This window comes from Natator depressus, chromosome 12, assembly GCF_965152275.1.
Source record: "Natator depressus isolate rNatDep1 chromosome 12, rNatDep2.hap1, whole genome shotgun sequence".
Classification (NCBI taxonomy): Eukaryota; Metazoa; Chordata; order Testudines; family Cheloniidae; genus Natator; species Natator depressus.
In genome coordinates, this window is record NC_134245.1 from 39,044,761 (window position 1) to 39,068,723 (window position 23,963).

Genomic DNA, 23,963 nt, shown 5'->3' on the forward strand with positions numbered 1-23,963 from the left:
GCGCGGGGCGGTGACGCAGAAGGGGCGCGCCGGAAGCGCTGGGGGTAGGGCTGCGCCTCGCGCGGCGGTGACGCAGCAGGGGCGCGCCGGAAGCGCTGGGGTCGGGGATGCGCGTCGCGCGGGGGAGGGGAGCGCCGCCGCCGCCGTCGCCATGTGTCAGGCGCAGGAGCACTACGGGGGCTGCGGCCGGCCCCAAGGGCGGCCCCGCGTCGGGTGAGAGCCCGGCCCCCCGCGCGGGGAGCGACCAGGGTCCCCCGGGGATCGGCCGCAGAGACAGCGGGCGGGCGGCCGGAGCCTGGGCCAGGCCAGCTCTGGCCTCAGCGCCCGCGGCCTGCCCGGCTCGCTTGAGCCGCGGGGGGGCCGTTGCTGCGTCTGCCCTGGGGGCTCGGCCGGCCTCGCCCCGGAGCTCAGCGATGTGGAGTTCTCGCCTCCCTGAGCGAGGCAGCCGTGCCCGCCGACATCCTGCGGACAGGCCGGGCCTGGGGTGTCGATCGGTGGGCGGGCTTGTAGTGCCCCGCCCAATGGGGCCTTTGGGTGCTTCAGCACATCGGTAAAGAGCCACAAAGGTGACCGCTGCCTTGTACTGGGAGTATTCCACCCACCCCTTGGTGCTTGGGCCCTTCAGAGGCGAGAGAAGTTGCAGGGTGCCCCTGGACCTGCATCTGGCCAGATTTGCATATGGCCGCACTTGTGCATGGCACAACTGCAGCTGTGTGTGTGCAAATACCAGCTTGAAGGCGTTCCTCCGGAGTTGTGCTTTGAAAACTGGGCCTGACATAATTGACATGTGGACAGAGATTTGTATAGTTGGAGGTGGTAACTGGTCAGCTCAGGGACTAATAGTATAATGTAGCCTTTTACTGCTAGAGCACGGGCTGTGCTATCACCTCCCATGCATACCTCACCACAGCATTTCAAGCTCTATAGTTCCCACATCGACCCCAAATTCATTTCACAATTGTACTACACCCATCTTTCAACTCCGTACTTACAAAGCACCTGGTATCTTCAAAGTGTTTAAACAAGCTGATGGTGGTTTGCAATGCTCTTTGCTTGAAGGTGGTCCCTAGGGTGGTAATCGGTTCGCTCTGATTGTCTCTTTCCTCAGCTGTGTGCAGAAGTGCATGAAGTGCAAGGAGGCGTCTCCCGTGTTAGTCATTCGTGTTGGAGATGCCTTTTGCAAGTAAGAAAGAAACAGTCATAGTGATTTGCAAGAGGAAACCCTGTTCAGAAGGCCAGAACGTTCCCATCTTTAGAACCTCATTTACTGATCTTTATAAATCTGTTTGAAATAGGGCTGTTTATGATGAGGGCTGCAAGAGAGATTCAAACCAACTAGATAATAAAGAGCACAACAGTACAGCAGATTGAACTAATTCAGGAATGTGGGGAGTTGCCCTGTAAGACCCTTGCTTTGGATTTGCATCTTTTTGTTTCTGCAAAGACCCAATCACTACCATTGCATGCGAGAGATACTGTGATGCATGGCCCTAGTTATGGAGAAATGGGGTATGAGCATAGGGAAAGGCGGGGGTGGTTCACCCTTTTTTTTTAATTTGGAAAACAAACACATCTAATCTGCCCCATATTGTTTTTATATGAATCTCGGAAGTTGATTGGTTTGAGCTCTGCAGGCCAGATTTTTGAAAGCCTGGGATTGCAGTTGCGTAAGCAGTTTGTACTGGTACTGCTGTGACTGAGATACAACCCAAGCAATGGCACGCAGGCGAGTTATCAGAGCTGTAGTTGCAGTTACTAGCGTGCATGCACCTACCTGCATGCCTACGTTCTTTGCAAACATGGCCTTCTTTCGCCTTGCGCTCGTTTTTACCCTGACAGCTCTGAACTGAGGCTGGGGAACTAAATGACCTCTCCTTGTGTCTGGCTTAACTTGACCATTTAAAAAAGCAGCAAACCCTTTAAAATTGATACCTGTCATTGTACAACGGAACTTTTTCCTCTTGGGCTTTTTATTTTGTTTAAGTGTTTTGGCTCAGAGAGCTAGAGAGGGATCCAGTCCAGCAAGCCTGGTTTCTCAGACTGGCTTTAAAATGGATCTCCACAGATTTCTGGGTCCCCAAACTGGAGCTGTCTTGCTGTCAGACAGAAGCTAATTGATGAAATCTTAAGGGGGACTCATTGACTGACTTTGCTGTCGGGCAGGGTAGCAGGCAGTTCACTGTGCCTCCCAATTGTCCTGTGCTGGAATCAAAGCTTTATTAGCAGTGAGATGTGGGTGCTTGAGGTGCTGCCTGCCAAGGCTGGGATCTCGCGTAAGGTTGGGATTGTCGTTTCTAATTACTTACGTGCATGTTTGTTTCCAAGGGCCTGTTTTAGGGAGTATTTTGTTCACAAGTTCCGTGCGATGCTTGGGAAGAATCGTGCCATTTACCCAGGAGAGAAGGTAGAGTCGCTTTTTGTGTAAGGGAGGGACGGATGTGGGAAGACGAGGAGGAAGCAGAGATGGATGGTTAAGTGTCTCTCATATCTCCCTTACAGGTTCTTCTTGCGTTATCGGGCGGACCTGCATCCAGCTCAATGCTTCGACAAGTCCAAGAGGTATCCGCTCTGCAGCGCAACGTGGAAACTTGTTAGCTGTTAGGAATAGTGAGAGCAGTTAGCCAGAGGAAGGAACAGCCACCTGGACCGTAGCTGGGGTATTAGAGATGGTTAAGAGGAGGCTGATGAACTAGCAGAGAGGAAAGCATTGCTTTGTGGGGTGATGGACTGGATCTCCCAGAGGGCTGTCTGCTTCTGTATGCCCCCATGTCTAAACCCGTAGTAGTGCAGTCACTGAATGTGGCTCCTTAGAAGTTCTCACAATTCCTGTCCAGTGCACCTGCAGCTCTCTGTTCCCAAAAGGTGGGAAGCTCACAGCCCCCCAGGGAAATCCGAGCGAGGGGAGCATCTAAGCTACGCCAACAGTTACTGCGACTATGCGTGTAAGTGGCCAGGTCAATGTTTGAGCCTAATCAGGTGGCGATTACAATCACTTGGTCTAGGCTGGGGCCTTCAGCCCACGAGATCTAGGTGTGTTGTTAACTAGAAACATTCGCCATCTCTCCTGGGGCTGTGGGAATGCCTCTCTAACAGCCAAGGTCAGAAGAGTCAGACCTGCCCTCTCTGCTAGATCCAGGGGATGTTGCTAAGACACGCAACCATTCATTACCTTTCCCAGCGCTTGGGGCGAGCGGCTCATTCCCATTTCTCTTCTCAGGGGCTGAGTCGGGAGACAGCCAAGAAACTGCGCTTTATACCAGGCATCATCTACATCGACGGTAATCCAGCAACCTGTCCTGCTCCCAGCCCATTCTGTGCACGTGGTCTTGGGCCAGCCTACAGGCTGATGCTGTCCAGCATTAGGAGAGCCTGGTTTCGGATAGTGCCCCTCTCACTGTTAAGGCCTGTCTAGTTTCTCTGCTCTCCTGTTGCTGGTAGCGTCCCTTCAGGCCTGGAGTGGCAGGATCCCCAAGAGAGCAGTGAGACGGCCAGTGGACAGAGTAAACACATTGGAAATGGGGGGTTAAGCTAGTTGGTTCACTGACTGGAACCCAGGGGAGGCACACTTCAGACACACAGGGCATGCAGGTGGATGGTGTCCCCTTCCCAGGAAGGGTCCGACCACTCAAACGCTCCCACACCCCTCCAGCCAGAGCTCCTGGCAAGGCAGGCCAAGGCATGGGCTCAGGAGTAGGGCTCTTAGCCTGATCCACCACTCACAGTATCCCCTCCTCAGGCAGCAGCTTCCCCACCTGTCCTGGTTCTCTGGTCCCCCTGGGCAGGAAGCAGGGGGAGATCCCTTCCCCTGTGGGGGACTCAGAGCCTCCCACTGCCCCATCTACTTTCCTTGCCCTCATGAGTTGGGGGGAGGAGGGGAAGTTTCCTCTGTCGTTGCCCTGACAGACTATTAACCCTTACCCCACCCTCAGCTGGGCAGGGGATGTGTGGCTCCATCGCAGATAGGCTTAGGCTTATCGGCAGCTGCTAGCTGCTCTCTTTAAATCCTAAGAGACAAGAGGCTGGGTAGCTACACTAGCCCCCATTATGGGGTGGGATGGACCCGGGGGTTAGTGCACCAATTGTGCTTCCATCTCCAGAGACTGCAGAGCAATCCCAGTCTGGACCCTACCAGAGCACGAGTTAGCGGGTCTCTTCCCAGACCCCAGCGGGTGCATGGGCTGAGCCCAGCACTTTGTTGCCCGACCAGCTGGGCGCTCTCCACATGGTCGTGCCAGCAAGCTGCGTAGGAGTAGAGAGACTCTAAATAGGATGGGTGGAGCTGCTCTGCTTGTTTCAGGATGGAGGGGGGGATCCTCCTACCCCTCCCGCCGTCCCTGCGGGGTGCTGAAAGGGAGTGGGGCCTGGCTGGAGGATCAGTGTGTTTCTTCTGGGTTCTTTCGCTGGGTGCTGCTGCTGACTCAGTGGCGTAGCCTGTTGTTTGATGACACTCACACTTCAGTCTTAAAAACGTTGGAGACCAGCCAGCTGAACTTAGCCAAATGCATAGTCTAAAGAGAAACCAGCACAACACGCAGAGAGACGCGCACCTTCCGGCCGGGAAGCAAACTCGCGCGGTGGGTTCGCCACGCACGGAATGGGTGTTTCAAAGATCCGCATTTCAACTAGCGGCATTTATAGGATGATTTTACAAGTTACAAAGCTCTTTATACGTCACTGCAGTCCAATCCCTCCGCGTGTACCGGTTCCTTCACTTGTTGGCCTGTTCGTTCCTTATCTTTGTTTGGTTACTAGCACTCCAGGGATATGAAGGTACCTCCCCACTGTGCTGGGGCAGAACGTTCATGGATTTTGCCTTTGACAAGTTTCTTATTTTCTAATGCCAAAGCTGACTTCAGCTTTGCAGAGAGTGTTATGGGATATTTGACGCGGATGAACAGAATTTTGGGAAGGGCATAATTCATTCAGTTAACATAACTTCCCAACACCTAGATCTATAAACCCATGCCCAGAATACCTACTCGTATGCGGTGTACTACACCTAACGTGTATTGGCGAATAGTGTATATGGAGATGAGGAAGGGAGGGCATACGCATCTAAAGTCCTGCAGCATGGCTCCAGGCTGCCCCTGGAGAATCCAGGTCCCACCTGGAGATGGTCGGGTCTGGCTACTTGTAGGAAGATGGAGCATTGCTGGGGACTGCTCCCCAGGCTGCACTCCTGTCTTAAAGAGAAGGGTGGCTGCAGTTTGCGCCACTGCATGCAGCCCTCAAGGCCTGCAAGCCAATATCCCCCCTGCCCAAGCCTTGGAGAGCCCCATCTCCCCGCTTCCTGCCGTGTTAGTTGGTGAGGAGAATAGATGTGGCTGCATGCCTTCTGGGTTGGCTGGAGTGTCCTAGGTCACCCCCTCCCCGCAGACAGAGAAGTCTCTCCTGCAAGGCAGCTAACTCTCCTCATCTGGCATCTCGTTTGCTACTCAGAGGGAGCTGTGTGCGGACAAAGCCTGGCTGAGAGAGCGGAGACGCTGCTCCAGATGGAGACCATCCTGCAAGCCTCAGGGTTCCCATATCACCTGGCCCACCTAGAAGAGGTAGGGTGGGATCACAGCCCTGGGGAGCGCTGGGGCGGAGTCACATTGCAGGGAACTGGGGGCTCCCATGCTGGGACAGTCACTGGGCAAGAGATCAGAGCTTCGCTGCAATTCCAGGTGCTGGGAGAAGAGCCTCTGGATGAGATGTCCGAGGCCCCTGCTCAAGGTAGCCACCCAGTGCCCTAGAAATGAGGGAAACAGATCCGTCCAATAGGAGCCGACGAGGCTGGGATGGAGGAGGCCTATGGCCAGGTGTCGTTAGCCATGATAGGGCCTGAATGAGACAAGTGTATTAGAGAGGCAGCCTGGTGTGAGTGGGGAGCTGGAGCTGGGACCTGACCTCTAATCCTGTCTCTGGCACAAGCTCCCTGGGGCTCCTCCAATGTCTGGGTTTTGCCAGCTCCCGAGGCTCCGATCTCACTGCCAGCAGGTGTGGGTCTCGGAAGCACCATGCAGGCGCTCGCTGTGGCTAACAGGATCCATCTGCTTGCTCTGTGCAGGTGTTTGACTTGCCCAGCTCCATCCTGCAGCGTGTGCCGCACAATCCCGCAGGCCCCAAGAACAGCTACAAGGAGGCGGTGGAGGGCTTCATCCGCCAGCAGAGGCAGGAGGAGGGCGGAGGCCCCTCTCTGCCTGAGAGGCAGATCCAAGAGAAGCTTGCTGAGTTCTGCATGCAAGATATGCCCAGAATGGAGGGGCTGGCCACAGTCCAGACCGAGCAGCTGATCCAGCTCTTTGGGTCTGTGAAGACGTTGACGGCTAAAGAAGAGCTGCTGCAGACCCTGCGGTGAGCCCCCTCCAGAGTGCTGTGGGGGATGGACAGGGCCTTCCCCTTCCCTGTGAGCAGGGCTGCATGCTTTGCCCTCTCTGACCCTGCCACCGGGGGGCTGCCCAGGTGGGGAGGGGCTGAGGAGCTTTTTCCTCTGCCTTTCCTGTCCTCCAATCCATCCCAGCATGCACTGCTTCCCAGCCATGATGCTGCAGCTCCCGTCCACGGGAGTGTCTGTCTGTCCCATCGCCCTCGGGCCAGGCCCCCCAGCGAGCTCTGGGGATCTCAGGATAAGCTCCCTAGGCCGCTTCCCCGCGCGCGCTGGGTTTTGCAACGCACCCAGCTGCCTTTGGAATTCAGTGGGGATTGGAGGCCAGTCTCCCTTCAGGGCCTTGGGAAAGCCCAGCCCTGCTCATCTCCCCCCCTCTTGAGATCTCATCTCCCTCCTGTGAAGCCCCCATGAAGGAGTGGGCTCTGCTGCCCCACATGGCCCCTCTGCCTCGCCCTGGGTACAGCAATGGGTGGGAGGCTTGCTGTGTGAGCTGGCGTTCGTGAGGAGCTGCCCAGGGCTGATGGGCTCAGCGTCTCTGCCTGGGTCTGGGCTGCAGCCCTCACTCCCTTCTGGCTTCTTCTTCAGCAACCACCTGATCCTGCACACAGCCAGGGCCCAAGGGTACTCCAAGGTCATGATGGGAGACAGCTGCACCCGCCTGGCTGTCAAACTGTTGACCAACCTCTCTCTGGGGCGGGGAGCCTCCCTTGCCATGGACACGGTAAGTGCTGGCCGCAGTTGGGTCGGAGTCACTGGTTACCCAGACTGCACCGTTAGCCCCTTGGTCCTAGCGCTGCCAGGCTGCTGTGCTAGGGGGAAGGGTGGCTGGGGGAAGGCCCCAGGCCCAGCCTTACCTGCACTGTGGCCTCTCTGCTCTGCCCGGGCCGTGGCGGCACTAATGCGCTGTGGTTTAGTGGGACCTTGGGGAGAAGCTGGCAGTGCGGTGGCTGCTCCATTGTCTTCGTCGCTGAACGCGCCCAGGGCCCACGGCTTCATGCTGGGTGAATCTGTAGCCCTCGTGGGGGCCTGGAACAACGAGTTGCTATTTCCCTGATCTTCTCCAGCTGCCTTAGTGCCTCTGACAGGCTCCCCGCCAGTACATGGGCATCGGAGCAGAGCAGTGTGCAAGCTGCCGTACGCGTCAGCATGGGGATTCTGATCCAATCAGTTTCTGCTCCCTGCGCTCCAGGAAGGGGAAGTTTTCTTGCCCCTGAAATTGACATTTCTCAGCTGCAGTAGCGAACACTGGAGCTGGGACAGATGTCACTGCACTGACAGCTCGAGCCAGGGCTTTCAGTCAGGCAAGCCGAGCCACGTCCTTCTGCTTCCCTTCACAAGCTGGAGTGAATGCCTTGCAGCCCCGTATCCTGCCGGGTTGGGTTAACCCTTAGACTGCGGCTCCCAGGCACTTGGGGACTGATTTAACAGAGAGATACTTGGGACTGTATATCTTCACCCACGCCTCCCCATGGGGCAGGTGCCAGGACCGACAGGAAGTGACTGCTCCAAGGCCAGAGAACCCAAGAGTTCTTGGCTCCCCTGTCCGTGCTCAGAGCAGGAGACCAACCACTGAGTTATTAGTTACTGATGGGAGGCCAAGGAAGAGAAAGTTAAAGCTACAATAAAAACTAAAGTCTGATTCTCCCACCCTGAAAGTCTAAAGGGGGGAGTTGGAGTTAGGGAAACTCCCAGCCACAGGGAACGGTCTGATCTATATTCTTTAGTCCCCATTTTAAGAAGGACAGCAGCCGTAGGCACTGTGCGTCCTGAGGAAATTGCTCTTTAATCCCTTCCCAGCAGCAGAGAGCAAGGGGAATGGGCTGGCCGGGGTTCCCGCGTGTGCGCAGCGGAGGGGTTTAGTGAAATTCAGGGGGAAGCAAAGGTAGCTCCCGTAAAAAGCAGCCCCACCTCCTGTAGTGTAGGCAGCTGCTCCCAGCACTGGGAGGCCGGCCAGAGAGAACCGGGGCCTGACTTTTTCCCCGCAAGGGACCAATAACGTTACATCTGCTGACACTGCTTGTCTGGCAACTGGAGATCAGGGGACGGCATTCCCCATAGCACGGAGCAGGCTAGGTGCATTGGGGTCTCTCCCTCCCACCGAAGCCCATGCTGGAGGCCAGGTACTGGCCTTGACAGATGGTAGATCTGATCCAGGGTGGCGATCCCTATCTCCCCAGCCTCTGCTTGCCCTTCAAGGGGGATCCCAGGTGCTGCTTTGCACATACTCTGCAGACAGCAGCTGTTCCGGGGTTAGCCCTGGGTCCTGCCTCACAGCTGCTTTGAACACAGAGCCCCCTCAGCAGCGACCTGTGCCACAAGCCCCGACCTGTGCTGGAGCCCCGCAAGAGGCCTGTGAATGCCAACTCAGTGAGAGAACCTCTGTCCCTTTGCTGGAGGCCGGCTAGGTTACCAGGGAGCAGGACACACCCTCGCCCCGCTGGGATCTGCGTCTTGGACTAGGCTGCATGTCCAGCCTGAGAACTCCCCACACTCCCTCATGGGCAGCAGCTGGCAGGGAACATTGCCTAGTGGTTTGAGCAAGAGGCTGGAAATCGGGACTCCTGGGTTCTAGTCCCTGCTCCGGCACTGACTCCCTGTGTGGCCTCAGGCATGTCCCTTCCCCTTAGTGCCTCGGGTCCCCCTGTGAGATGGGGGTAGCAGCTGGGCGGAGGGGTTTGTAGAGAACCCTGACGTGGGCGCTGCCTGCCCCAGAATCATTCCTACGACTGCCCTCGGAGAGCAGCATAGCTCTGAGCACGCTGCAATCCAGCTCCATGGGGAAGCTAGTCTGGAGGGCGGGGGGCATGCTCCTGCCTGGCAGTTCACCCCCAGCACTTGGCGCTGCCACTGGTGTGCTCCTGGCGTGGGGCCGGTGCTCACCCAGCCGTGCTCAGACCCGAGTGCTCCGGGCAGACGTGCAGGACGGCTGGGTGCATCCATGGCCCCAGGGGGCTGGGCTGGGGGGCATCCCGGCTCTGCGCTGGTGTTGGGCCCTGAGGGCAGGCTGGTCCTTCACCCAGTCTCTCTCCACGCAGGGCTTCTCGGACGATCGCCATGGCGACGTGGTGGTGGTGCGGCCCATGAGGGAGTACGCGGCCAAGGAAATAGCCTTCTACAACCACCTGTTTGGCGTTCCCACGGTCTTCACTCCTGCCTTGGACACCAAGGTAGGGGGTGCGCGGATCTGAGCCTGCTGGGCACTGGGCTCTTCCGGCAGGGCAGTGGCACCCCCTCTTGGGCACCCCCGTCTCTCACATCCCAGCCCAACCCACAGGATCTGCAGCCATTCCCGGCGGTCAGTGCCACAGAGTGGCTGTGCCATGCAGGGACTCCGGTGCCCCTGGCACCAAGGGGCACTTTCTAAAGTGCCTGCCTGCAGTGATCCCTGACAGGGATGGGCAGCGAGGCCAGGGCCCCATGCCCAGGGGCCTGGCCGATGCGACTGGGGGAAGGCTCTGGCAGATTAGGCTAACGCCCTCTCCCCCGGGCATGGTGCCAATTCCATCACGCCAGGGCCCCTGAACGTCTGTGCAGGTGACCCAGCTGCTTTGCTGTCGTCACAGGGGAGTCCTGGAGTGGGCGTGGGGGTTGGAGCTACGAGACGCCCTGTGGCTTTCTCCCCCGCAGGCCCTGGAGAAGGCCAGCATCCACCGGGTGATCGAGCGCTTCCTCTACGGGCTGCAGGCAGAGTTCCCCTCGACCGTCAGCACCGTGTACCGGTAAGGGCTGGCCCCTGCGCGGGGACGGGACTGAGATCAGTCCCGTCCCTGTGACACCTCTGCAGACCTATGCTCTGCTCAGCTGGGAAATGTGGGGTTGGCTTCACCCTGGAGGCCATTCGCCCTCATCAGACCAGAGCCCTGGTGGGAATGGCTGGAAGCTTCTGCTTATGGGAGGGTCAGAACTCTGCAGCGCCCCGGAACCCTGACCCACAGTACCTCCTGCTGCGCAGGGTGCCCAGGACTGCAATGGCATGGGTGGGGCTACAGGGCACTGATTGAACTGCGTGGGGGAGCCTGGGACGGGAGTAGTGGGACCTGCGGGTCAGGACTGAGGGGCACTGGCAGATGCCGGCATCGCCTGGCACTAACCTCTGTGTGTCCCCCTCTGGGCTGCAGGACGGGCGAGAAGCTGAGTGCGACCCCTGGAGATGCCGGCCTTGCCCCTGGTGCCGCTGAGCCTGAGCGCTGCCTCCTCTGTTCGTGCGCCCTGGACACTAATGTGGGTAAGTGCGAACGCCGCCCACCCGCCTCTCCCGGCTGAGCCCAGCCAGTGCAGGCTCTTTTCGCTCGGCCCCTTTCCCTGGGGGGCAGCCTCCCTCACCCACAGGATCCCCCCTGGCTGATCTAGGGCAGGGCACCAACAGCTACCCTCCCAGGTCAGAGCCCATTGGGGTCTGGCCCCTCACCACCCCTACAGGAGCAAAGCAGGGGAACCTTGCCATGGGTGGGGTGCCAGGGGCCTAGAGATGCAGCCTGGCTAAGGGCAGGCCAGGGTGAGGATTTAACTAGCCCCTTTTCCTATCTGCCCAGCTGAACTAGGGGCCTGGATGTTCCCAGGGCGCCTCGTGCAGGGGAACCTGCCTCTGGCTGTGCCTGGCCTGGAAGGGGCCGTCTGAAGGCCAGGGCTGTGGGGTTTGCCACCCTGGCTCTGGTCACTGGCCGGCCCTGTCTGCTCCGCCAGAGAGAGGCAGATGCAGATGCCTGGCCTGCTGGACGGGGAACGAAAGCCCGAGGGGCTCTGACTACCATCTCTCTTTGGTGCAGAGGACGGCTCTGCTTTGCAAGCAGTCCTGGTCTCGGAGCAGCTCTCCCAGCAGAGGCTGCCAGCTGCGTCGCCTGCCGGGCGAGGGTGCTGCCAGAGGGCAGAGGAGCAGAGAGGGTGCTGCATGAACACGACCGCTCCAGGGTAAGGCACTCCTAGCCCAGGATCCATTGCGGGGTAGGTGCTCTGCTTGGATCGGCACTGGCCTTGTGGCCCTGCGTGTGCTTCCTGTCTGGGCCGACACTCCCCTAGCCACCGCGGCACCTCCCCGCCACATTCCTCCTTGAGCTGCCCCCAACCAGCTCCTCGCAGGGTATCCCTGGAGAGAACCGGCCCCCAGCCCTCACCTCACTTCTGCCTTCTCCCCTCAGGGCCGACGCCCGGGCCGACTTCCTGCCCCTGCTCTGCTATGGCTGCAGACTGACCATCAAGGACACGGTGAGCCCCTCTGCCCCTCCGGGGCTCTGCTGCAGCCCAAGCCGGGCTGGCGGGACCGGTCTCAGCCCTGCTTTATGCCCCCGGCAGACCTGGCTGTCTAGAGGGGTGGGTCTCCTTTGTTTGCAGGACTGTGGTCCCGGTGGAGTCTCCTTAGGATCCCAGCTTTGCCCATCAGCTCCCTGCATCCTCCCCTGCCCCCAGCCCAGGGCTGAGGCACAGTGCCAGGGGCCGGGGCGGGTGGGGGACACACCCTGGCGCTGCATGTGCTGTGCCTGCAGGGACACCAGCAGCTCAGGAATGGGGGGTGCTGGGGGCAGCCCGTCACCACCACTCTGTTCTGTTACAGACCTGCCTGGAGAGCCTCCCGCTCTACGTCCGCTCAGAGGCAGAGCGCAGGAAACGCAGGTACGGGGAGGGTGGGCGGGTCGGCGCCATCAGTCACCGCACTCCTGTGGCCTGCGTCACAGCTCGAGCCCTGGAAGGGCCGGGACTTGGCTCTTGCACGGATCCCAATCCCTTGCGGCTCTAGGCCGGGGAGGAGCCGCTGACTCAGGGGACAAGTTATAAGCAAATCAGAGGCAGACTCTCCTCCTTTACCGTAACATCCAGAACGTGACCTGAGCCAGTGGGACCAGGCCCGCGTTGGGAGCTCACAACCCGGCGTGGCGGGGGGCTGAGATGTTGGTTGTCTTCCAGGGCCGCGATGAAGCTGGAAATCCAGGAGTTCTTGCTGGAAGATGAAGCTGTGAATCCGGGTGAGAGCTGACAGGTGGGCAGGGCTCCCTCCTCTGGACCACGCTCCCAAAGAGCTCTACACTGTCCTGGCTGTCGGGGCCCCAGGAGAAGCACACCTGCCAGAGAGCAAATGGGGCTGGGCCCAGCCCCCTCCAGCCTGGGCTTGAGGTCACCAGGGCCCTGCTGCAGGGCATTGGGCCTGCCTTTGTTTCCAAGGTGCAGGGCCCAGCTCTTGTTCACTGCCTGCCCCTGGGAGGCGCCTGCTACCTGCCGCGGGGTAGAGGAGAGGAGAGAAGACACCGCCCTCCTTTTAATGACTGTTTTGAAGAGGAATATGTTATTTTGCACCCCTGGCCGCACAGCTGGATCGAGGCCCTGGGCCGACTCCCCACTCTTGAGCGGGTGAGGCCAGGCTGAGTCAGGCCCTCGGACTGTGCCAGCCCCCAGTGGAGCACCCAGCCAGGAGGAGGCAGCTTCACGCCCCGCCTGGGCAGGAAGATGGAGTCAGTCAGTCACACTAGCAGGCCTTGGCTTGGCTTTTATTAGAGATCTATATAAATAAACCATTTGAATTTTTTAAAAAAAATCTACAGTCCAGCTGGAGGGAGCCCAGCCCTCGCCCCCGGGAGTGGCTGGGGGGGGTGGGGGGCCAAACCAGTCCTAGGGCAAGCGGAGCTCCGCTGAGCTGCCTGCACGGGGCTAGCACGGGGAGCAGTGGCTGCAGTAGCACGTCCCACACCCTCTGCAGGCAGGGCAAGAGGGGCGGCAAGCCCAGCACCGCCTGCAGGGGTGTCAGGCCAGTGGGACCCTCTGCTTGCACCCATGGGTGCTGGCCAGTGCTGTGCTGGGGGAGTAAGGTATTGCTTTGGAGAGTTAGTGCAGCCGACTTCAGGAGCAGGCCAAGGGGGTGACTGGGCCAGGCTTTGCCTGCAACGGGGTTGGTTGCGGCCGGCTGGCTTGGATTCTCCTGCTGCAGGAGGGGGAGGCCCTCTCCCTCACAGGCAGGCACAGCTGCTGAATGGGCTCCAGAGTGCACCCCCCCTTCTCTCTGGGGTGCTAACAGCCTGGCAGCAGCAGGGCTGGAAGGCACTGAGGTGGGGCCAGGGCAGGAGCGTGTCCCCCACCCAGCTGATGTGGAGGGGGGTCTTCACCCAGCTACCTTCGAAGGACTCGCTAGTTGTAAAGCAGTTAAACTTCCTTTTAAAAAGCACAAGTCCAGCCTTCCCAAGGTGCCCCCTCTCCCCCATGGGTGGCGCTGGGCACAGCTCAGACCCCCAGGCAGGGTGGGACCCCCTGCAGTCACTGGGGCTGGCGTGGAGCGCTCAGGGTGCACTCGGCCCAGCCCCCCCCCCCCCCCCCAACGGGGCTCTCCAGCTGGGCTGGTTTAAGGCCTCAGTTGTGACATTCCAGGGGTCAGAGGAGGCCCGCAGCCGCAGCGCTGGTCACCGGTGGCTCCCTGCTACTCCTTCTCCCGTGTCCACTTGATCATGGTCTCAGGCGAGCGGTAGAGGAAGATGAGCTTGGCGTAAAGCTCCTCCTCCAGCTCCAGCTCGCCCGTCTCGCGCACCAGGAAGATGTCCTGGCACAGCTTGAGGATGCGGTCCACGCACGGCAGCTCCTCGAACATGATGGAGTGCGAGATCTCGCTGAAGAAGCCCCGCACGAACTTCCCGATCACCAGCACGATAGATACATAGAGGCCCATGATCCTGCAATGGGGTGAGGGCAACAGGGTCAGCCCTTCTCCCTGCCCCCCAGCAGCGCCCTTCCCTACAGCCGCTGGGTCCTGCACTGAGAGCAGGGTCAGGTCCTGCTGCCTCTCGCCTGGCTCCAAGCAATGGGACCGGCTGGGACTCCCATGGGGAAGCTAGCAAGGGACAGGAGGCCGCCCCAAGCGCGCTTGTGTGCTCCTTGGGGTGAGGAATGGGGGGCGCCGGGAGCAGGAGGCCCTGAGCTCTGCTGCTGGTATGGTCGTTTGGATGGGCTCAGGGTTTGTACCACAGCACTGCGGAGCACAGGCCAGGGAGTCCCCCCAGAAAGGCCTCCAGGCCACAGGGAGTAATGCCCCACTGAGCCTAGGGGCTTCCTCAGGCCAGATGCCCCCTGATACTGCAGGGGGGCACCCTCCCTGCCTTGTACCAGCGAGCCCAGGTGTGCCCTCACTGCAATGGGGGGGGCACCCTGCCCATCTCTTCCCCTGCCCCCCTGGTAGCCCAGAGCCCTGGGCTGGCATCCTTCCACCCCCTCGTACTAAATAGCCACTGGGCCGCCCTGGCTGATATCCCTCCATACCCCTGAATGGCCAACTCCCCCCCCCCGTGCAGCACCCCAAGGCTGCTATCTCTCCCCTCCCCACACTAGAGCCCTGGGCTGCCCCAGCCTGGTGCCTTTCCTCCAGCAATGGCCAATGGGGGGTGGTTGTGGAAGGGGCCCTGGCACTCACCCGTAGCCGGCCAGGAAGCCCAGGCTGGGCGGGCTGACCTTGTCGTTGAAGATCACCATGGGCAGGATGTTGCAGTCCTGCCGCTGGCACTTGGTCAGCCGCACCACCCACCACTCCAGGAAGCTGTCGGTGCCGCCCCCTGCGCCCACGGGCTCCCGCTTCAGCTGCACCTCCACGCCCAGGTAGCTCTCCTCCTCCTCTGCGGGGATGGGGAGAGACGGGGTCAGGGCTGGGGGCTCGCCCCCCTCCAGCCAGGCGGGACGCCTCCCCCAGCACCCCCATGGCTGGCTTCCCAGGCACTTAGCCCAGCCACCCCCCAAAGCGGCTCCTGCTGGGCCATGCCCCCGGGCAACCCCCTCCCACAGTTCCTCTGCCAACCACTACAAGGCCCAGCCCTGCAGCAGCACCCCCGTGGCCTGCCAGCTGGAGAGGCAAAGGGGGCCATCTTCCCCTCAGCTGCCCCCCCTCCAAGGAAGCAAGGCCCCGACACTGCCAGCAGCATGGAGACTGGGGACACCCGTCACCCTAGAAACCAGGGACTGAGCCCCTCCTCCCTGGCACCCTGGGGCAAGTTCCGCCCCACACCAGGCAGCCCCAGCCCCCCAGCTCAGCATGCCGGGGGCAGACCCCAGCCGGCCGGCTCACCTGGCAGCAGCTGCTTGACGGGGTTGGCCTCTGGGCCGTTGGGCGCGCGGATGTACGTGGGGAAGAGGTGGGGGACTTGCCTGCAACACAAAGGGGGGTGAGGGGAGCCAGGCCGAGCCCTCCTGCTCCTCCTGGGGCGGCCAGGCTCCGTGGGGAGCTGGGCACAGGGTGACGGCTGGGGGGCTGTCAGACTGCTTGCACCGTGCCGTTCCCCGCTCCCTGACACGCCAGCCCCTCAGCACGGCACAGGCTGGTTTCCTCCCGGCCGCGCTGTGGGGACGGGCCCCCAGGCCTCGCTGTTCACCAGCGTGCTGGACCCAGGCAGAACCCCCCGTCCCATGGTAGTCACCCTTGAGTCACCCGTGGCTCCACCCCACCCCTAGTCACTCCACTCGTAGCCCTGACCCGCGGCCATCCACCCACCCTGCCCCGCCTGCTGTAGCTGACTGACCTGCCCCCCATTATCCCCTCCTCCCAGGGCCAACTCCCCACTTCCTGTTGTGCTCTCCCCAGCGCCCTGCAGGGAGAAGCTAGTCCTCCCCCGACCCCCATGCCATGGGGCCCCGACGCCCCCGCTGGGAGGCCATGTGACGCCCTGGGAGCCGATGCTTCATTGCAGGACGGGAGGGGTTTAACTGGAGGCTTCCAGCCCCTCCTCCGCTCCCCCGGCTCCGTCCCTGGGGCGGCGCGGTGCCCGCACTCACACGGGGGCGTCCCTGGTTCCCTGCAGCAGGTTGGCGAGCTCGGTGCGGACGGGGGTGCCCGGCTGCAGGTCGGTGGTGTGCTTATCGAAGGTGTGCTCCACGGTGCCCCCCTTGCCCAGGTCCCTGCCGGGAGAGAGAGGGGAGGCAGGGTGAGTGTGGAGCAGGGCACAGGCCCTGGGGGCGGCACAGCCCCCAGCCCGGTCCCGGCCGGTACCTCTGGAAGGTCCAGGTGAGCCGCAGCGTGATGTCCGACGAGCCGTTCAGCAGCTCCCTCCGCATCTGCTCGCGGCTGGGGGGGCTGATGCTCCAGAGCGAGCCCGAGCTGCCCTCGATGCGCGCTGTCACGATGTCCTCGTAGCCGTACAGCGTGATGAACTGCATGGCCACCTGCCAGCGCGGGAGACATCAGGGCGGGAGTGTTGGGCAGGAACCCCGTCTGACAGCCCTGCCCCAGCCACGGCCCCCGCCCATCACTGACACCGGGGGCGAGGAGAGACCATCAGGGCAGGAGTGCGGGGCAGGGACCCTGCCCGTCAGCCCCACCCCAGATGGCTGCCACCCCAGCCATGGCCCCCACCCATCACTGACACCAGGGGTGGGGAGAGACCCTCAGGGCAGGAATGAGGGGCGTGGACTCTGCCCGTCAGCCCCGCCCCAGATGGCTGCCACGGCCCCCACCCATCACCGACACCAGGGGCAGGGAGAGACCGTCAGGGCGGGAATGCAGGGCAGGGACCCCCCAGTCCAGACAGGGCCCCCGACCCAAGTGAACAGGCCCCTGGGCTGGAGCAGTCGCTGCCTTTGCACACATTAGGGACAGGCAGGAGTGGGTGCGACTCCCGCTGGGTGCAAAGGCGGCAGGCTCCGGCCTGGCAGCAGTCCCGCTCCCGACTGGGAGGAGAGGGGGACGCTCAGTCCAGCCCACGCCCATGGGTGCCTCCCAGCATAGCCCCTCTGTGGGAGTGGATGGGTGAGTGTGAGCACCACCAGCCTCTCCACAGCCCCCCACGCTGACCCCCCCTTTCCCAGCCCCCCCAGCACACTCCCTGGGAGCCAGGATCTGCCCCTCCTCCTGCACCCCTCACCCGCACACCGTGGCTCCGCCCGGCCATGCCCCCCATGGCTGGGGGGGTGGGCCCCTTACCGGCTGCCTTTCAAACTGGCTGGTGAGCACCTCGTAGTCCTGGGGCGTGAAGGGCTGGATGGACTGCTGCTGGGCGCTCATGGTGAAGAGCGGCTGCGAGGCAGCAAGGAAGGGGAGCAGGTGTTAGGGCCAGGGAGCGGGCGGGGACAGCCCCAGCAATGCCCCCCAGGGCAGCAGCACCAACCTCCTCCTGCCGCGCTGCACCCGCTGGGAAGCCCTGGGGCAAGGCTGAGCAGGAGGTCGGGGCAACAGGAGCTGCAGCCCCATCCGGCCGAGGGTCTCAGCATCCTGCGGACCCTGCGTGCCCAGGGTCACGTGAGGAGGCAGGCACAGCCAGGGAACCCAAGAGTCCGGGCCCTTACCCTGCTTCTAGACCAGCCTGCCTGCCTCTCTGCAGCCAAGCGCAGGCCAGGCATCCCCAGCCAGTGGCCTGATTCCCTATTCCACCAAGGGGAAATCTGAGCCCAAAGCCAGGAAGGTCCCCAGGCCCCCTTCCTCTCCCCAGCCAGCAGCCGGGCCATTGGGCAGCCAGAGCTGAGCGTGGCTGAGCAGAACCCCGCTGAGCAGAGCCCCGGAGCTGCCCTGGTGGTGATCAGAGCCATGGGGGTCTGAGCCCCCCCCCGCAGTGGGATGCCTGGGGCCTGGCCCGGCCATACCTCGTAGCCCCCCAGCTGGAGAGTGACGGTGACGTCAATGGGGTGGTTGACCACGCCCACCACGGAGCGCACCAGCGACATGAAGAGCAGCGGGAACCAGATGATGCAGATGAGGAAGAGGATGATAAGGCCGCCCATGCCGTACTTGACAATCTTCTTCTTCTTCTGGCCCTTGGGCTGGGGGTATTTCTGCGGGGACAGGGCGGGCTCAGCTCGGGGCCAGCGGGGCTCCCTGCAGGCACCGGCCCGGCCTGGAAAAGGACAGACCCCCGCCCTGGCGAGACAGCTGTGCTAATGGCTCCCAAGGCTCATCTCAAGGCCTTTCCCACCCCACAGGGGGCAGAGGAGGAATATGGGGGGACGAGGATCACGCTCAGTTAAAACCTGAGTGACTTGGAGCACATGGTCTCCCCACACACCCCTGCGGATACCCTCAATCCCAGCCCCCGTGTTATTCTACCCTGGGCTCCTTGCAACGCAACTCAGCTGATGCCCCTGAGCCCCAACCCACGGCCTCCTGCTCTGCCAGTCCCGGGTTCCCCCGAGCAGGGTCTGCCAGCTGAATCAGACGTAGCCACATTCTGTGGCTGAAGAAATGCCAGGCACCTAGCTGAGATCCTCAAACTCGTTTCACTTGTCCTGGAACTCAGCTCTGCAGAAAGTGCCTGCTACACCACCCAGCCCCCGTCCCTACCCAGCTCACCCACCCCGCCCTGCCCCCTCGCACTCCCCACCCCACCCTGTCCCTAATGCCCTTTCAGCTTCAAGTCCCCAGGCCTGGGCATAAGAACAGCGACACTGGGTCAGAACAAAGGTCCACCTAGCCCAGTATCCTGTCTTCTGACATTGGCCAATGGCAGGTGCCCCAGAGGGAGAGGCCCAAGGACACCCAGAGCATGGGATTGTATCTCTGACCATCTTGGCTAATAGCCATAGATAGACCTATCCTCCATGAGCTTTTTTTTTTTTTTTAACCCTGTTATAGTCCTGGTCTTCACAACATCCCCTGGCAAGGAGTTCCACAGGTTGACTGTGCATTGAGTGAAGAAATACTTCCTTTTGTTTGTTTTAAACCTGCTGCCTGTAAATTTCATTGAGTGACCCCTGGTTCTTGTGTTATGAGAAGGAGTAAACAACACTTCCTGACGGACTTTCTCCACACCCGTCATGATTTTACAGACCTCTGTCATATCCCCCCCGAGTTGTCTCTTTTCCAAGCTGAACAGCCCCAGTTTTACTAATCTCTCCTCGCACGGAAGCCGTTCCATCCCCCTCATCATTTTCGTTGCCCTTCTCTGCACCTCTTCCGGTTCTAACATAGCTTGTTTGACGGTTGCAGCACATTGAGCAGATGTTTTCGGGGAACTAGCCACAGTGACTCCAAGATCCCTTCCTTGAGTAGCAACAGCTCATTTATGTACAGTTGGGATTATTTGCCCAGTGAGCATGACTTTGTCCATAACATGTGGCGACACGGTCCCAGTCAATACAGGGGTAGTTGAAATCCCCCATGATCACTGTTTTCGTAGCCTCTCCAATCCCCCTGAGCATGTCACAATCACCATGGCCATCCTGGCCAGGTGTCGGCAGCACCTTCCCATGGCCATGATCTTATCATGCAGGCATGGAATTCCTTTCCTCGGAGAGTCTAAGGGGTGCTTTCATTCATTACAGATGTTTACTGTATGGACTCTGCTTTCGCACACAGCACCACTCCCCCACGAGGGCGACTTAGTCGGTCATTCCACTATTGCTGTGCCCTATTGATTAGCACCGTTCCACCAAGTTTCCGGCATTCCTACCCTCATTTCATGTCAGCTGTTCTAGGTCACCCGTCTTCATAGTTCAACGGCCTGTATTTGTAGAGAAGCACTTGTACATTTTGTCAATATTCAGCTGCTTGCCTTCCTGTGTTAGATTTACATGAGACTCTTGTACGTTTGACTGTTCCTCACTAGCTCCTCCCTGGACTTTACCCATTTCTTTCCTGTCCTCTTTCCCAGGATATAGAGTTCTCCCTTCAATCATTTCACCCCTACGGGATGCGTCTGCCTGAACTGTGCGTTCCTCCACCCGGCTTCGTTTAGAAAACCCTCTCTGACCTTTGTAGCTACACACGCCAGCAGTTTGGCTCCACCTGGGTTCAGCGGGAGCCCATCCTTCCTGCCTAGGTTCCTTCCTTTCCAAAAGGCTGGGGGGTGAGCAAGCCAGGTCTCCATTTCCAGCGCAGCATGGCACGGGGCTGGCTGCTAGCACCGTACCCGTGGACAGTGGGGGGGCAGCAGGGATGGGGAACCCTACCTTCTCAGTCTCCCGGCTGCACTTGATGATGAAGATGTTGGCGTAGATGTCCTCTACGCACATCCAGTTGGAGAGGGACAGGGTGGTGTCAGTCCAGACCCAGTCCATCACGGCCCGCAGCTCCACCAGGAAGGGCACCAGGCGAAACCTGCCATGGGCGAGGGGAGAGCAAGCAGTCACTGGCTGCACCCTGGGGGGAGCCAGCTGTCCTCTGTCCACCCTGAGTGTCCCCCTCCCCCAGGATCCCCTGCTCAGGGGCAGCCCTGGGGCCCTGGCTAGATGCCAGACTGAGCCATCCCATTCTGCCTCCCCAGGGTCCTGGGAAGCACCGCTTGGATACAGGATCCTTCTTCACACCTGTCCCTGGTGTTGGTGCTATACAGTCCCTGCACACACTCCTGGGGAGCGAGGCTCAGAGACAAGGGGGCCAGGGTGGAGCTCACCCCCGTGAAGATCAGAGGGCAGGTCCCCGTTACCCTTGGAAGAGGAAGAGGTTGAGGTGGTTGTATTTCTTGGTCAGGAAGTTGCCCAGGATGCGAGTCGGGTAGCCACAGCGGATCTGATAGGCCGAGAGAGCAAAATAGATGCACTTCACGAAGTACCACAGCTGGGCTACTGTGTTCAGACTGAACATCCTGCAGGGGCAGAGACGGGGGGAGAGAAGTCAGAGAGACGGGGAGGCCGGCAGGCGTCTGGGCAATTTGTGCATCACTACAGTTCTCGGCTCCCACCTGGCCGGGCCAGACCCCACGCAGCCTGCGCATGAAGGGGCTGTGTAATTAACAATTCGTACCGAGCGTGCACTTCCTGTCTGCAGACGCTCACTGATCTATCTGCACCCCCAGGGGAAGCGCAAGGTTATCCCTGCAGGAAATGACCTACCCACAAAAACCAATGGCAAGATGGGAACAGAACCCAGGTGTCCTGACTCCCTAGAACCTGGACTTGGACCATAGGGCCACCCTTCCATCTGGAACGACGAGGGGCTGGGCTGGGATACTCTGGGAGCAGAGCGCTGCGCAGTGCCCTCGTCTGCCGTTCCACTGGACCTGGGCTGGAGCGAATGAGGTGCCCGACGGCGGCCCCAGCTCCCTGAGGCCGCAGTACCTTTCGGTGACCGCGGGCAGGATGAAGAACATCCAGAGGTGGATGCCGAAGACCAGGATGACCTGGAAGATGAGCTTGCCCAGCACGGTCTTGCGGAGGTAGAGGGCGCGGTCGATGACCATGGTGGAGAACTGGATGAGCAGCATGACCAGGAAGGCCTCCGGCACCTGGTCGTCCGACAGCGAGGAGGTGATGTCGGCAGCGGCCGAGTGTTTCTGGGGGAAGCCAGAGAGACAGGCCATTACGGGGCACAACGCCTGGCCCTGGGCCCGGCTAGGTAGCCCGGGCTCCAGCCCTGCAAGGAGGCTGGAGCAGGTTAGCAGGGCGGGTGTCTGGCCCGGAGCAGTGGGCGCTGCGGGTCCCCAGGGGAGTGGCCAGCCCAGCAGCCCAGCCCTGGGGCCCGGCTTACCCCAAAGGCCCAGAAGCCGAAGATGATGATGATGAAGTCGACCACGTCTGCCAGGAACATGAAGGCGTAGACATCAGTAGCAGCCTGATACTTGGTGTTCAGGATGGCGCAGAAAAAGCCCCTCAGTGGTTGATACATGTTCTGTGCCCTGAAAGTAGGCGAGGAACTCAGGCCAGGGCACCCCCGGGCAGCCAAGGGGCAGGGCCCCCCCCAGGGCCCACCAACCGCCATCAAGCAAATCAAATGTTTGGTTGATAGAAATGGGCATTTCTTCCCCTCCCGCACCTGACAAATCTGATGGGGATGGGGGGTAGCAGGGGTGGAGGGTCAGGGTGTGCGGTGGTGGTGGGCTCAGAGGCTGGCCTGACCTCGCTGACCCTCCAGGCTGAGGGTTGGGGTCACTTACACAGCTAGGAAGAAGAGCTTGACTCTGAGCCCAGCAGCCTTCAGCTTCTCCCGGGCTGGGCTCTGCTTCTTCTCTTCCTTCTCCTTCTCTTCTTCCTCCTCTGACATTCAAAGATCAAGGGTTAGCCCCCAGCATGCCCAGCCCGGGTGGGCTGGGGGCAGCGAGCACGTGGGCTTCTGCCTGTCGGATGGGTGGGGCGGGAGAGCACCCTGCTCTGCATGGCCCCAGAGTGGCACAGACGGGCACCCCCCAGCCCTCTCTGGCAGCGGGTCCCCACAGTGCCAGGGTTTCTAAGGGAGATCCCAGCAGAATGGCCCAGCAACCCTGCCAGGGTCCTTAGCGCCCCCCCAGTGGGGAATGTGTTCACACCACCAGGAATCCCCCGCCCACGTACCTGCCACTGCTGCCGTTGCCTTCCACTTCTTGGTCCACCTCCTCTTCTCCTTCTTCTTCCGGAAGCGCAGGTGGCTCCCCTTCTCCCCCTCCCCAGCCCCCTTCTCCTGGAGCTGGGGCTCCAGCTCTGCTGACACCACCTCTGCCTCTGCACCGTCCCCCGAGTCCAGCTCGCACTGCTTCTCCTCCTCCGCCCGCTCGGCCTCGCGCTTCTCCTCCTCCGCCCGCTCGGCCTCGCGCTTCTCCTCCTCCGCCCGCTCGGCCTCGCGCTTCTCCTCCTCCGCCCGCTCGGCCTCGCGCTTCCACTTGGCGAAGGCATCCTCCTTGTGATCCCACAGGCCATAACACTGCCGGGGAGAGGGGCACCCAGGATCAGTGCCAGCTGTCTGGGGATGGGTGACTGGGGGTCGGGATCAGGGCACTGCGGTGTCCAGCCTGAAGCGTGGCATGGCATGTTCGGCTGTGCTATCCCACACACCACAGCGCCTCCCAGGCTTTGAAAGCTGAGCCCCACTCCAGTGAAACAAGACCCGCTGCAACTCCTGTGTGTTGTCAGAGGCCCGGGCACCAGGATGTACACACCTTTCCCAGCTAGCGCTGGGCCCCCACTTGCCCCTATCACTCTGCAGAGCCTGACCCTCCCCCTTCCTTCCCAAATCACTAACCACTTACGGTACCACCGCTGACACCTATTGAAACCCGGGGGGGTGACACCCCCATCCAAGCAACTGTCTCCAGCACCCTGACTTCAGGCAGACTTGCTGTACTGGTTACACTGGCCAGAACCACGAGTGACTGATTTCTGTGCCGAGACGCCGGGGAGCCATTCAGTGGCTATCTGTGCCCCCAGCTGGTCCTACGCCCTCAGGGGTGTACCTCTAGCTTTGGGAAAGGCTGCCACCCCAAATTCCAGCACCCCACCTCTGCTACCATACTTCCTGGAGCTTCCAAGGTAACAGCACTGCTGGCACATGGTGGACCCAGGGCTTGGGCCATCTCCCTGCCTGGGGCAGTGAGCCCCAAGGCCTGGCTCCCAAGAATTCAGGCAGGTCGCCCCATGGCATCTCAGTCACAAGTCGCATACACAGGCTGCAACGTCCCCCGGCTCTTACCAGCAGGAGGGAGCGGTGGAAAAACAGAGCCATGAGCTGGACAAGGTCAAACTTGAGGTAGTGGTCGGTCTTCTCCAGGCCCAGGATGCGCGGCGGGAAGAAGGGCTTGGCCTCGTTCCGCACCAGTGAGGAGTAGCTGTTCCAAGGGAAGAACCCAAACTGGAAGAGGTATTTCACCACCACCACCACCTGCGGAGGGGAGAGGGAGTCAGCGGGGAGCCCAGGCAGGAGTGCTCCAACCCCAGAGCTCAGCCAAATGCCTCACCCCGCCGTGCAGCCAGGCAGGACCTGGGGCCCAGCACGCCCCACCCCAGCCCGCCGGGAGGCAGAGTGAAG

The 23,963-nt window shown here is 60.9% G+C and overlaps 2 protein-coding genes across 4 annotated transcripts in view; one reads left to right on the top strand and one right to left on the bottom strand.

Annotated features, from left to right (window-relative positions):
• The first annotated feature begins 94 nt into the window (after window positions 1–94).
• On the top strand, window positions 95–12,867 carry CTU2 (cytosolic thiouridylase subunit 2). Of its 3 annotated transcripts, none has more exons than XM_074968903.1 (15): window positions 95–213; window positions 1,109–1,183; window positions 2,326–2,404; window positions 2,500–2,559; window positions 3,218–3,278; window positions 5,440–5,549; window positions 6,050–6,336; window positions 6,956–7,091; window positions 9,406–9,537; window positions 9,998–10,089; window positions 10,489–10,595; window positions 11,137–11,278; window positions 11,506–11,572; window positions 11,919–11,977; window positions 12,269–12,867. In XM_074968903.1, the coding sequence occupies exons 1-15, from the start codon at window positions 152–154 to the stop codon at window positions 12,336–12,338; spliced, it is 1,539 nt and encodes a 512-aa protein (XP_074825004.1). In that variant the 5' UTR covers window positions 95–151; the 3' UTR covers window positions 12,339–12,867. The 3 variants fall into 3 exon arrangements, with proteins under 3 accessions (XP_074825004.1, XP_074825005.1, XP_074825007.1); XM_074968904.1 differs by lacking the exon at window positions 95–213 and adding an exon at window positions 425–566; XM_074968906.1 differs by lacking the exons at window positions 95–213; window positions 1,109–1,183 and adding an exon at window positions 432–566.
• Window positions 12,868–13,675: 808 nt separating this feature from the next.
• Window positions 13,676–23,963, bottom strand: part of PIEZO1 (piezo type mechanosensitive ion channel component 1 (Er blood group)) — a 108,361-nt gene continuing 98,073 nt past the window's right edge. Inside the window, exons 38-51 of the mRNA XM_074968908.1 lie at window positions 23,628–23,816; window positions 22,517–22,862; window positions 22,123–22,222; window positions 21,717–21,864; window positions 21,308–21,522; window positions 20,677–20,835; window positions 20,201–20,348; window positions 17,900–18,088; window positions 17,244–17,336; window positions 16,314–16,486; window positions 16,100–16,222; window positions 15,396–15,475; window positions 14,751–14,949; window positions 13,676–14,016 (exon numbers count right to left, since the gene is read on the bottom strand). Coding sequence (XP_074825009.1) covers window positions 13,767–14,016; window positions 14,751–14,949; window positions 15,396–15,475; window positions 16,100–16,222; window positions 16,314–16,486; window positions 17,244–17,336; window positions 17,900–18,088; window positions 20,201–20,348; window positions 20,677–20,835; window positions 21,308–21,522; window positions 21,717–21,864; window positions 22,123–22,222; window positions 22,517–22,862; window positions 23,628–23,816 — 2,412 coding nt within the window. The 3' untranslated portion in view covers window positions 13,676–13,766. The remainder of the gene's footprint in view (window positions 14,017–14,750; window positions 14,950–15,395; window positions 15,476–16,099; window positions 16,223–16,313; window positions 16,487–17,243; window positions 17,337–17,899; window positions 18,089–20,200; window positions 20,349–20,676; window positions 20,836–21,307; window positions 21,523–21,716; window positions 21,865–22,122; window positions 22,223–22,516; window positions 22,863–23,627; window positions 23,817–23,963) is intronic.